A 13,892-nucleotide genomic window follows, 5' to 3' on the forward strand; every position below is an offset into this window, starting at 1 on the left:
AATAGACACTGCTTCAAGCAAACCTCTCCGTGAGTAGAACAGAGTTTATTGTTTGTACGGATTAAAGAAATAATATGTATTGCTTTATTAAACATTTAACTCGAACTGGTGCAAAAAAAAGTAGTAAAGAAGAAAACGGTCTTGTGTGTGTTTCATTTAAGGGTGCAACAAATAAAACATATAATAATATTTGATACTGTAAATTATTAATTTTAAATTATTCAGTGTTGTGTGCAAGTGTTGGTCAGTGGAGCATCTTGAGGCATGTACTATTTTTTTGTTTTTTTTTGTTTTTTTTAGCAAATACCAGGATGTTTACTATTTGCTTAATATGCAATAGTTTTCGACAAGTTCAAAGTTGACTATCCGGTCCTGCGAAAGTCTTGCGATGTGATTTATAGCTGGAATTGAGTAGATTTGGTCGGGCGATAGCAAACCACTCCCCCTTCTCAACCCACTTGTAGTCAACAAGCGATAGCTGCTTTTTGAAGGGCGAAAAGGGCTTGTTTTGGTTCTGCAAGATTTCGCTTGGAATTTTTCTTGTGTTTTATTACCACGAATGCTTTCGCGTCCTTGTGTGTTAAGTGCTAACTTTGATTTGGTCCAGCCCTAAGTGCCATTGATTGTTTCTGAGAAAAATACATTTTAGTTATAGTAAGATACTGTATGGTTTCAGATAACAATGCATTGGGTCATTTCATGTTTTATTGTTTGGGTTTTTGCCATCTATGTATGGCCCAAGTTTACTACAATTTTTTTTGTGTTGTTATAAGTAGACAAACTAAATTAGCTGCTGTTAGGTGCCTCAATTACAAACTCATCTGAACATTTAAAATGTGAACTAGGCCAATGACACAAAAGCCTGGTTGGTTAGGCATGAAGGCAGAGGGTGCTAAGAATCACTGGGTTACGATTTTAGGCTGCCACAGATCATTGACCCTGGCTACGTACAACTGCAGATTTCTTTCAGGTGAAGCAAGACTTCAAGAGTTGGAAGAAGAACTTGGAAGAATCAAGTGGGACATCATGGGACTTAGCGAAGTACAGCAAAAAGACGAAGGACTACTAGAACTCAAGAGTGGACGTGTTCTACCGAGGCACTACAGACGGACAAACAGGAGGAGTTGGATTCATTGTCCACAAGAGAATCAAAGATAACATAGCAGAGATTGACAGCGCATCAGAGAGGTCTGCAAGACTGATAGTGAAAGTTTCAAAGAAGTATGAACTTCAGGTCATCCAAGTATATGCACCAACAACAAGCTATTCAGATGAAGAAGTCAAAGATTTTTATGAAGTACAAGAACTGCATGAAAAAGGGAAGAGCCACTATAAGTTCATCATTGGTATCTTCAACGGCAAAATAGGAATCCAGCAAGAGGACGAAAAGTCGGTCTGCAAATTTGGCCACGGCGACAGTGGCGACAGACTAGTCAAATTTGCAGAGAACAAGAACTTATTAATCATGAACACCTTCTTCCAGAAGAAACCCATCAGGAAATGGACATGGAGGGGACCTAACGGAGTGAAGAATGAAATTGACTACATACTCACTAATAAGAAGCACACCGTACAAGATGTCTCAGTACTAAACAATTTTAACACAGGAAGTGAGCACAGATGTGTAAAATGCAAAATACACCTAAACACAGCACTGGAGAAAGCAAAACTCGTGATGACGAAATCCACCACAATCAACGTAGAAATGCTCCAGAAGCAAAGCCTGGTGTTTCAACTGGAACTGAGGAATAGATTCAGCGCTCTTCAAGATCTGCAAAAAGATGAAGCAATCGAGGTAACAGAAACTGTGAAGAAGTGACACAAAATTACAGAAACAGCAAAAAACATTGCTGGAACACAGGGTACACCAGAAGATCACACAAGTGACAAAAGACCTCATGAAGAAAGGAAGGGAAATGAAACAAACTGCATCTCTGACGTCAAAGATAGATTACATTGAGTTCTGCAAGACAGTAAGTAAGCGCATTACTGAGGATATACGGTTGTTCAGCTGTAGGTTGGTAGAGAAAACTATTGAAAACAACCGAAGCATGAAGAAAGCAAAACAAAGACTAATTGTCTGGAAAAAACAGATTTTAGCAATCAAACAAGAGGACAGGACTGCCATCAGAACTGCAAATTGATTTTGAAGAGAGTCGAAGACTTTTATAGAAAATGATATCAAGAGGAAAATAGCAATGTAGCAGATGATGAAGACGAGACAGAAAAACGCAACCTGAGGAAGAAGTTCCAGGCATTCTACCGGAAGAAGTGAAACATGCTGTCAAACATATGAAGACAGGAAAGACACCCGGAGAAGACAGCATAACGATTGACATTGGGGGTACTTCGGTGATACTTTTACATAAGAAAGGAGATAAAGAAGACCTCAAGAACTACAGACCTATTAGCTTGCTTCCTATAATATACAACATGTTTACCAAGATACTCACCAACAGACTTCAAGATAAAATCAGGAAGCAGGATTCAGGAGTGGATTTAGCACAATGGATCATCTTCAAGCAGCAGTGTGGAGTAGGGCAGCAGTGTGGAGTAGTGGTTAGGGCTCTGGACTCTTGACCGGAGGGTCGTGGGTTCAATCCCCAGTGGGGGACACTGCTGCTGTACCCTTGAGCAAGGTACTTTACCTAGATTGCTCCTGTAAAAACCCAACTGTATAAATGGGTAATTGTATGTAAAAATAATGTGATATCTGTATAATGTGAAATAATGTATAATGTGATATCTTGTAACAATTGTAAGTCGCCCTGGATGAGGCGTCTGCTAAGAAATAAATAATAATAATAATAATAATAAAGGTGTACGGCAAGTGATTCAAACCAGCAACGAGTACAAACTACCACTTTGCTTGGATTCATCGACTACGAAAAAAGCCTTTGACTCTGTTTACACGAGATCTGTATTAGGCTGTCTGAAAAAACAAGGAATTGAGAAAACATACAGAGACTTGATCAGCACCATATACAAGAATGCAACATCCATAGTAAGACTCCACAGGCAATTGAAGTCAATGGGATCAAGCTTGAAGAAGTCAATAACTACATATACTTGGGACAGTTAGGGTTCAGCACCGGAGAACCAAATGTGCAAAATCAACAGAAGAGCAAAAAAGTCAATTAGGACTTAGACATACATGTGATAACAGTGGAGATACACTATGTACAGGGTGCAGTAACTGCTGTGACATTATAAGGCCACTTTCAAAAGGAAAGTCAATTCCCCAAAAGATGTGATATAAAAATGGCTGAGAAAGAATACGTGGCAGGTTCTATTCTGAAAACATGTTACTTCAATTTGCAATTTCCTCACAAAACCCTCAAATAAAAAACACGCAATAAACAATTTGAGAGTATTTAAGCTATGGTCCCCGAGGGGGGTATAGGGTCTGACAGGCAGCATAGAACTTTTGCAGAAGATGGTTCTTGTCTTTTATATATTTCTTCATAATTACCACCTTACTTGGTAAATGTTGACAATTACTGGTAAAACTTAAGATTTACCAGATTCTGACTTTTACCATAACAGCTATATATATATGCCTTCCTGACATATAATCCAAACAATGCTTTTATAATAAAAAGAGAAACTAAAACTTAAAGTCTAAATTCTATAAGTGTGTAAATTGTCTGTACCATTTTCATTATAAACATCAAAGAAAGACTAAACAAGGCGTTTTCAGCATGGTACAGATTGTAACCATATACCCCAAATAAATCACACATTTTTTGTGACATTGACTTTAAAATGAGGCTGTACAAAACAATATAGTTTGTAAGAGACACATTTAGGTATGATTAGCAGTGACTCATCACTCTGACAGTGGTGACACACAAGCAGATAATCTGTATTTTAAAACTCATGAAACCACAGACACCAACATTATCGGAAGATATCCTGGAAGTTCCTCTTTCAGACTTATGACATTCACCTTGTTTATTTCACTGGAATAAAGAAGTATGATTCAGATTGAACTACTTTTAATAGGAATTCAGATAGAATGGAGAGTGCTCAAGCCATTGGGCTTATCTTGGAAAATGCTTTAGTTCTGTCAGAGAGTACTGTATGTCCCTGGATCTGCAGATTATTTTGATAATAAAATGAAGAAAGAGTGTAATGGGTATCTTATGAGAAGGAGGATTTGCAGAACCTAATGAACATTTGACCAGTAAGCAGACAGGTAAGGAAACAGCTATGGCAATTTCATTAATATCAGACTGCCACCGTTTACTAGTATAAGCTTGATATTCAGCAGGTTCTTTATTTTTCAAGTCTTTCAAACTCTAATGTGTAACATGTGGAAATAACTTCCTCTGTGAAACAGATTGCTCCATAGGTCAGCTTTAATTTACAAATGACTAACAATAGGGCTTGGAAACGTTTACTTGTAATTCTAGTTACTTTTTGAAATTATTTTCTTTAAATTGTTAAATACATAATTACTTGAATCCAGACAAAAAATGCAAGATCACAGATTTTTAAAAAATGCATCACAGTATCTAAAACTGTTTAATGATTAACATTTACATTACCGTAGCTTGTCTCGTTCACTTTGTTTTTGCTGCATTTTCGTCATGTGAAATTGGAGGAAACGCTGTGTAACTGCACAATCAAGACAGACTGACATGCGAGAAAAAAAAGGCTGTGATGAATAATCAAATAAATTGTAACACTGAAGAGATGGGCTTTGTATCAGAAAACTGGTGACGGAGTCGGAAATAGCATGTGACGGGTAAGTGCATTCATTTGTTACATTACATATATAATGGGAATTGATTTGTTTCTTAATACAAGGATGGTAAAATGCGACTGAAGTGTATCTGAGTGTCCATAATCTTAGTGCTGACTGTAGTTATTGCGAGACTGCTTTTTGTCTGTAGTTTGTTTTGATATTAAACTCTTTATTATAACTTTAACCAATGTAAGTACACTACACAGAGTTGTGGACATCTAAAGACATGGGTAGTAGTGTTATTTTTCTATACTAGTGATTCTTTGGGCCTGATTTGCCAACAGTAAACCTTTTATCAGTATGTTGACAAAATATTATGGTAACATCTCACTTGTGCTGTCTGTTGACTGTGATGAACACGTTTCAGTTGAATAGATGGCTTCGGCTTTCCTTATTGTTTTTGATCCAATCCGTGTGAAAAGGCTGTATCCTTCCTGTGGTTTCCTCAAATAAAAAGCAAACCCAATCCCCATCAGCTCTTAGGAAGACGACTAAACTGAAAACTTTATCAGGTAAGTACAGTAGATTTGTCATTCCAGTCAGATATTCTGTTGGGTTGTCATTGACATTGGCAAGAAATTAATGTTTCAGCAACAAATAAGTGTTGTGAACACATTTACTTTGACAGGATGAAAATACTAAGGAGAATAGCAAAAAAAGGGTTATAACTGAAACTTATTTATGAACCTGCTGCATATATACCTGTTGGTTGTTTTTTTTTATTTATTTTGTAATACCTTATAATTGTATAATACTGTATGGCCTAATTTAAAGATCATGTTGTTTACAAATCCACCATATAAATTATGCTTTAGAGTTTGAATAATTAATTAAATTAAAAAATGAATTTAGCTTTGTTATTACAGTAATAAAAAATAAATGGCAACATTAACAATACACCCCATTGCATTTTTGTAAATAAAAAAAAGTCTTTTTTTGTAACGACAAGTCATAACAATTATATATTGTGATAAACTATTGAATTTGATTGTGACTTGTATATTAGACTTTTTATGATGAGAACAAACATAAAACATATTGTGTGCATGTATACAATAAGAAAAATATTGATTTCAAAACGATCAGTCAAGTCACCTCCACATGTTGTGTGTGCTGCTTTTTGCATCATTTTACCACAAGACTTTTGCAACACAGCGTCAGAAGCGTTTCAGCAAAGAGAAATCATTATGAAACAGCTGCTTTTATTGCCTAATAACTCAGTTATAAAGACATTCCAAAAAGAGCCTAAACAAAGTTGTATGAACAGGGGAAGGGATTCAACCTGTTACAATATGGAACAAAAAATAATAATAGCCGGAAATTAATTTGTATTATTTATTTAAAATAAATATTTGTTACTATTATTATTATTATTATTATTATTATTATTATTATTATTATTATTATTATTTGGTCTTTTTTTAAAAGTCACTATATTGATGCAACATTATAATTAAATCCTAGTATTACTGTAGTTACTTTTAGGAGCAGTTCAATTGTTCTGACAAATTCCTTGCTGTTAAAATTATTATATATGTTTTTTTAAATCTGTCTTTGTCCTTGCAACCTTTGCCAAATACAGCTCTACAACTTTAAATGTGCCTCGCCAAAAACATTCCAGAATATGACTGTGTTTAATGAACTGTATCAAAACAACAGTTTTTGAAGTTGATACAGTATATAGAAAATTTAGGATTAGCAAATGTGTACTCTGTAAAGCAACATGATGACAAAAGTCAAATTGTCTAGCTATCCATTAAAAAAATAATATGATGATCAGAAATGTGATTTTTTTTTCTTTCTCTCTCTTCAGTTTGTCTCAGAAACAGACACCATGCCACTAAGAATAGCTGTGGCTCAGGCTTGGGCCGTTGCCTTGGAGCTGTACACCACAAACACCTTGCCTGGCTGGAGGAACAAATTGTGTCTCTTTGTCATTTGTTTCTTCTTGGGTCTGGTTTTTGGTGGCCTTCTCTTTTTGGGATTGCATCTGTCAGTAGGGTACACTTCTCTTGTGTCCTTATACATTACGTCTGCCATGATAGTATTAGTGACTGCCATTTTGTTTTTTTTTAAACAAGCAAGGTGTTTCAGTATGCTTTTCCTTGTTTCCTGTGGAATGCAGCAAGGTAGAAATATCCTCATCACAGCTGGGACAGGCGTAGTGATTGTTTCGAATGTCAGAAACACCTTCAACAACCTTCATGGCCTTGCCAAGAGTATGATATGCAACCTGGAAGCAAAGAAATTATCCATCGATACTACTCCTGTTGGCAAATATATTGGAGTGATTAAATGGATTTACGATCAAACAAAAGTGTTTAGTAATCTGTTGGACCTTGTTACGTTTACACCCGAGTTTCATATCGAACATACAATTTCTACACACGACTTGAAAGAAAAACTACAAAATGCTGAGCAGCAGGTGAAAGAGGTTTCCGAAAATGTATCTAAAATCATGGACACGATGTCCTCCATTGGTCAAAAAGTTCTACCAGCGCTGGGTGTTTTTTTAGTTCTGATCAGCACAGTGTTTTACATCCGAAAATACTACTTCAATAAGAAGTTTGAGAACACATTCATCACACCGCGGTTCATCCGGTTTGATAAGAAACAAAAGGCAGATGGAAAGCCCCACATCCTTCCACTCACCAAGAAGGAGAGAAAAAAGTATGTCACCATCCCCTCGCCCCGCTTATCGGGCAAGGAACGGAAGCGCATGGGGGTGTTTCTCATTCCTGTTCTAACTCACACCTCTGTCTGGGCTTTTTTCATGGGGGTTGATGCTCTTCTCTACTGGCTGATTTTAACAATAAGCAAACACCTCGAGGGCGTGCCTCCAATTATGGTTGCTTTGAGGATGACAATGGATGTAAGTAATGTAAAGTGTGAAGTTACCTTTGCAACAAAGCTGCATACCTATTAGGGTGACTAGGATATTTAAATTAGACTTGTCCTTGTATTGAGATCCTGGCTACACTTTGCAAATATTCTGTTGGACCTCAAAAAAACAATATTAAAGAGGCAGAGGTATAATGTAATTATAACCAGCCTTTGTTGAATCTATTTCATAACACACTAGTTTTCTAACATTTTCCTATTAGATAGATTTAGAAGTTCATCTTTTGCAGAGGAAATTTTAGGGCAAAAAATAGAAATGATGCTCACTTCCTATTGGTGACTCATGTTGTTCTAAACCAAGACACAAACAATTACCCAATAATACAGGTATTAACATAACATGACATAATTATATACAGTACTTTACCCTGAACACATTGAACATTGGCCCATTGGACAGCTTTTTTGGAATGAAATGTGCCACAAAATAAATTATATTGTAAGTAATTGTATTAAATTTTGCTTAAAAAGGTAACCTACAGTACAATATATTGTGAGAAAAAGGTTCCCAAAATTTGACTGGTGTTTTATGGGCTTTAGATTCCAGTGTTTAACTTGTTTTGCTTTGATTTTGTTCAAACAGAAGGAAAACCGAGTATTTGGTATCATTCCTGAAACATCCAGTTCTGAGAGTCAGGATTTTTCATACAATGTGACTTTGTTTGAAAAGAAATGTATCCCAAAACCAACGCTTTTAATCCAGAACTCATCAATCCCACTCGTTGCAATAATTCTCATTTTAATGCTGCTTGGGTTGATGTCTGCCAAATTAACGGAGCTGAAACTACTGGTTGTATCATCATTTTACCCTGACAATGAAGATGAGCGCATTGAATACTTGCATACCAAAATACTCAAGAAGAGATCCAAAAAGAGGCTGAAACCTCTTAAAAGCACATTGATTGTTTTTGCCAAAAAGGTAAGTTCCAGCAAGTCTTCAACAGTAATCAATTAGATTGGACTGTGATTCTTTTTTTATCTTATATTTTATAACTTTTTTTTTTGTTTCTTGCATTCCAAAAAGTAAAATTAAGGCCATGGTTAATTCTATGCAGGGACCAACAAGCTTCAGTGAAAATAGGAATCTATTCAATAATGGTTAAATACTTTAATGTCATAAATTGAGTATTAATGAACAACAAACCAAGGGAGGATCTAGTAATTTCAGGGTAAGGTTTAAAACGTACCGTAACCCTGGTTCCCTGAAAGAGAAGATGACCACCAAAACATACTTATGGGATATGCCTGCCTATTAGTAGGTATTACTGAGCTTTTTGTATCAGAGCTGCCGATAGGCCCCTTCCTGAGGTGACAGCCTCGGTCCCGCCTACTGAGGGATTAAACAGTCAACCCACCCAGTCAACCCACGGAAGTTCTCTTTTTACATCGAACCCATGAGCTGGTGGTCATCTTCGCTTTCAGGGAACCAGGGTTACGTGAGTAACCTAACGTTCCCATTCAATTCGAAGACGACCTCCAACGAACATTATGTATGGGATAATGTATACCAGAGCGGTCGCGAGGGAGAAGGAACGGCAGCACATGAGGGACGCATCAGAACTGCATAACCCAAGGTTAGCAGTGCGAGCTTGCAACCTCAAGGACCCTCATGCCTAATGAAGGCAAGGAAGGATATATCGCATTAAGGCGCAGTACAAATATCTGAAGAGTGCCCAAGATGTAGCCAACCCTCTGGTAGAATGCGTGGCTACCCTCCCACGTGGGGGCAAGTCGGCACTATCATACGCAGTCAAGACTGTGTCCACAATCCAGTGCGACAGTCGTGGCTTCGAGAGGGGCTGTCCTAGGGTCTGTATTCCGTGACAGGCAAAGAGCTGGTCAGAATAACGTAAGGCTCTTGTCCTATCCAAGTAGCATCTCAACGCCCGCACCGGGCAGAGGAAGTTCAATCTCCTGGAAAGACTCCAGTTCCACAGACTGGTTCATGTGGAAGGCTGTGATCACCTTAGGGAGAAAAGCAGGGTTTGTACATAGTGACACTCTGCTGCCATCGTCCTAAATATGCATACAGGAGCTGTGCACCGACAGCGCCTGTAGCTCACTGACCCGCTTTGCGGAAGTGATAGCCAAGAGGAAGGCTGTCTTCATAGACAGGGCTCAAACGGGGCCTTCGTGAGAGCCTCCAGCACTATATCAGGCTCCCTTTGGGGAGAATGACCCTCCTTGGAGGGTGTAATCACCGAGCACCCTTGAGAAAACGGGTGGCCAAGAAATGCACACCCGGAAATACAGAATCAATGGGGCCATTGTACGCAGAAATGGCCGCCAAATACACCTTCAGTGTAGAAGGTGACCTACAGGCATCGAGCAGTTCTTGCAGAGACTGGGTCATGACCCTTAGTCAGACACTAGAGCCTGCCCTAGCATTCTGCAACATGCCCATGACCGCGTCAGATAGCCCTAGGGCTGACCAGCGGTCCCGTTCAGGGGCCAGACCCATAATTGGAACCTGCCTGGTTCCGGATGCCAGAGAGTGCCTTTCGCCTGACTAAGGAGATCCAGGCAAAGTGGGATCTCCCAGGGCTTGCCTTGTAAGAGAACTGTCACCTTCTCTAGGAAGGCCAGGAGCAAGGGTATCGGCGGGAATGTGTAAAGGAGCGTCCTGGGCCACTCATGGGCTAGGGGAGCCACAGCCTGCATCCAGAACACAGACCGGCGTGGCTCGGCCATTGCTGTCCAGGGGACCTGCAGAAAGGTTGCAGCACGTCCCATCAGTGCCGACATCGAGCTCGAGGCTCCGCATCTGCAGAGATAGCAGGCTCCTCTCCTTCCTCCTTCTCAGTGGAGGAGGAGCACTCACCACAGGAGACCTGGGGGAAACAGAGGCTGGTACTGGGGTAGGCGATGGTGGAGCCGGGGCTGCGGCTGGAGCCGCAGGTGCCTGCTGCCATCTGCGCCTTGTGGTTCATTATGTCCCTCGGCTTAACCTGTCTCGTTTGCGGAGATGGGGAGCAGCTACGAGGGGTCGACACCTGAGCTTGCGAGCAGGGAATGCCCTGCGAGGGTCTCTAGGACAACCGGAGGAGTGGGGGGCCTGGGGCCCCAAGGGCCACTGATGGCTCGGCCACAGGAGACGGAGCCTCCATCCCCATGGCCCTAGCCAGCCTATTAAGGAGGCTGTGTGGTCCAGTGGTTAAAGAAAAGGGCTGTAACCAGGAGGTCCCCAGTTCAAATCCCACCTCAGCCACTGAGTCATTGTGTGACCCTGAGCAAGTCACTTAACCTCCTTGTGTCCTGGTTCCATGCTTGCACTGTACTAATACAGCCTGGTATGTAACCCTCAGGTGCCATACAATGCGCCTGCATGGAGTGGTAGGCACGGGAGCACTTGAGCACCGCGTGCTCCAGGTGTACTGAGCACCGGGCACCGTGCACACCGGGTGTACGGAACACCGAGGGCACTATGCACACAGAGGTAGAAATCACCTTGCGCACCAAGCACCGTGTACACCGAGACACCAAAATACCAAGGGCTGAGTGTGCACCGAGATACCAAAGCAACGGGGCGCAGCTAAAGCAGCGGTGCCTACCCTGACCGCGTGTGGTCACACACCTGGTCAGCACGCAGCATATACCAAGGAGACACACAGGCTTTTTTCAAGGCTTGACACACCAGGGTGGGCGGGCTGAGGCAGCCGGCGAGGTGCACTGCAGCTAATCCATAGCACAACATTGTGCAATTGTGTCAACACACAGGTGGACACGTAACAACAACAGTACAATATTTTATTTACTGTTGTGTAGTGTAGGCTTGAAAAGACACACACACTCCTTTAAATCAGTACTACACAGGCAGTCACACACATACGACAGACAGAAAACAAGACAGCCTGCAAATGAGTGGCATGTAACAACATAGGAGTGAAAAACTAAAGGATTAAATAACATGAATAAAGAAAAACAAATAATTAAGGACTACTGTAGCTCTTAAACATCTCATTACAAAAATGCAAAAGTTTTGAAAGCTTTGAGTCATGCTTAAGATACAGTATTTGAAAATATATATTAATGCTATTGCAATCAGTATTGTTTATAGTGATATAATATAAAAGTATAAAGTATATAGTATAAAATAAATGTGGCATTTGACTTTTAAAATGAGTGGAATTTCATGGAATTTCATGGAATTAAATTATATTTCCTTTCATTCCAATTCAAATTCCAATTCTGTATCCTGAAGATGTTTTCAATTCAAATTCAAATTCCAATTCTTGAATTGAATTGGAGTTTACCAACACATTCGGAATTGACCCCAACCCTGTTAGAAATAGACCCCAGTGATTCTTGGTTCATTGCTCTGCCTATTTTATTTTAATTTTAGACTCATAGTAAATACATTGGCATTGAAAATGTATTCATTAACTTGTAACAATACATTCAGACAGCTAAATGATTGATTTTGTATCTGAACCCACAGGGTCAGGGTGTCAGTGATTAACAGCGCACTATATGTGGTTTGTACAGGGACTGTATGGTAATGTGTCCATTGTAGAAGCATAAGAACCCCACTGCAGAAACACAGCAATGGGAGTGCTGTTGAGTTTACAATCATATTTTGTGGTTCTTTCAAGAGCTGACTGTACAAGCAAAGTGCTTGGGGATGTTAAACATGCATTTTATAAAACAGATTTTATCTTTGAATTTATATATTTTTACACAGTAATGTTTTTGGTAATAATATTCTTTGAAAGTACAATTTCAAACAATAAAATAAACATGTGTTTTTTTCAAATCGGTTGCATAAGTTTGTGTTTAATTGTTCTACCATTTAGAGCGGCATGTTATATCTGACAGCATTCTCTGTCTCCACAGCTGGATTTCTGGTTTCCTGTTTTCTCCTTTTTTCGGAAGCAGGAGGATGACAGGAACACTTTGGAATTAGACTGATTTAATTACACTTTTCAGCTTTCATGAAAGAAAACAAGGCTTTTGAGGGTGCGATTATCTGAAGAGCACTACTGCAATAAGACAGCTCCTTAGCAACATATTCATATTATTATTACAGGAAAGCTTGGCATAGACATAAACCATCTAATATTTATTTTAACAGTTTAGTTATTTAAGTAATACATGTTTTAAGTTAAAATACAGTATGCAGAAGCATGTATGTCAATAATATTTTGTATACTGTAAGAATGCTTTGTTATTTCTATATGTTTGGCTTCTTCAGCTGTTTGTACAAAGCTGTAAAGAAATGTTTAAGCAGTTATTTTTGAAAATGTAATCAACATGCGGGGGTGTTGCTGGTCACAGGCCTATATTAACTGCATAATCTGTCAGATACTCAATAGCAAAGTATTACAGACCAAAATACTGGTTCTGAAATATTGAATTAATGCAGGAAAATCCACATTTTAAAGTAATTATTCAAAAATGTGTGCTTCTTAAATTAATATTTAACCTTAATATTCTGTAAATATTATTTTTAGCAAGTGCTTAAATGTATATGGGCTATAATCTAATATATGTGTGGCTTTATATGTGTTTATAGCCACAGAATTACAGCAGGCAGTCGGGATGACACTGTCCATGTATGGTGTATAACTGCATGAACAGCTTTAAAAGTCCCGCCTGCATACGAGTGAGGAGAGTGGGCCATGCATTCTAGGTTTTCAGCAGTGGAATACATCAAGATGCGGTCATCTTCCAGCCACTGTCAAACTGGAAGAAAGGCTGCCCGTTTGCTGTAGTGGTATATTGGAGTGGGATAACAAGATTCAGCATCCCTCCCTGTATTTCTTAATGTTTGTTTTACTGAAATTGTATTTGAAATAAATTGTTAAACATTTTTTTGTTGTCCTTGCTTCTCCACCACTACTTTTAAGCCTAGTCAAGCCATACTGTTGTTTGCTGCTAAAACGGAATTGTCCCATGTGCTCTTTGAAATTAAAAGGGTGTTGTAGTCGGGTAATTTACCGTTATTGTAATTCCCTAAGCCACCTGTTGCATGTTGCAAGTTTTTACCTCTTTTAAAAGATTTATGATTGTACACTCCAAGCTAATGCAGTGAGTGAATAAAGGCTATCCTTAAAATGTATGGTTTTGAAACATAAGAATTGAAACCATTGCTTAATAAGAGGTCAGAAAATCCCCCATGTTGTAATGTACTACAGTATTTAATTATTACAGATTTTCTGAATTAGCTATGGAGCAAAATTGTTCCATTTCAAGTTTTACGAAAGTATACTGCTACCGAATACAATAAGCTATTAAAGGCCAG

General features: G+C 39.0%; 1 protein-coding gene across 3 annotated transcripts; it reads left to right on the forward strand.

Annotated features, from left to right (window-relative positions):
* Positions 1-251: 251 nt before the first annotated feature.
* LOC117435741 (dendritic cell-specific transmembrane protein-like) lies at positions 252-13,461 on the forward strand. Of its 3 annotated transcripts, none has more exons than XM_034059143.3 (6): positions 252-4,198; positions 4,556-4,750; positions 5,118-5,262; positions 6,564-7,622; positions 8,235-8,570; positions 12,485-13,461. In XM_034059143.3, exons 4-6 carry the CDS (start codon positions 6,585-6,587, stop codon positions 12,557-12,559), a joined length of 1,449 nt encoding a protein of 482 aa, XP_033915034.1. In that variant the 5' UTR covers positions 252-4,198; positions 4,556-4,750; positions 5,118-5,262; positions 6,564-6,584; the 3' UTR covers positions 12,560-13,461. The 3 variants fall into 3 exon arrangements, with proteins under 3 accessions (XP_033915034.1, XP_033915033.1, XP_058868669.1); XM_034059142.3 differs by having other exon boundaries at positions 4,607-4,750; XM_059012686.1 differs by having other exon boundaries at positions 252-4,750; positions 5,173-5,262.
* The last annotated feature ends 431 nt before the right edge of the window (positions 13,462-13,892 follow it).

Source organism: Acipenser ruthenus, chromosome 3 (assembly GCF_902713425.1).
Source record: "Acipenser ruthenus chromosome 3, fAciRut3.2 maternal haplotype, whole genome shotgun sequence".
NCBI lineage: Eukaryota > Metazoa > Chordata > Actinopteri > Acipenseriformes > Acipenseridae > Acipenser > Acipenser ruthenus.

Coding starts and splice junctions, on each gene's coding strand:
- LOC117435741 (XM_059012686.1), top strand. CDS start 6,585: ATGCCACTAAGAATAGCTGTGGCTCAGGCTTGGGCCGTTGCCTTGGAG. Junction 7,623..8,234: donor CTTTGAGGATGACAATGGAT/GTAAGTAATGTA, acceptor TTGTTCAAACAG/AAGGAAAACCGAGTATTTGG. Junction 8,571..12,484: donor TGATTGTTTTTGCCAAAAAG/GTAAGTTCCAGC, acceptor CTGTCTCCACAG/CTGGATTTCTGGTTTCCTGT.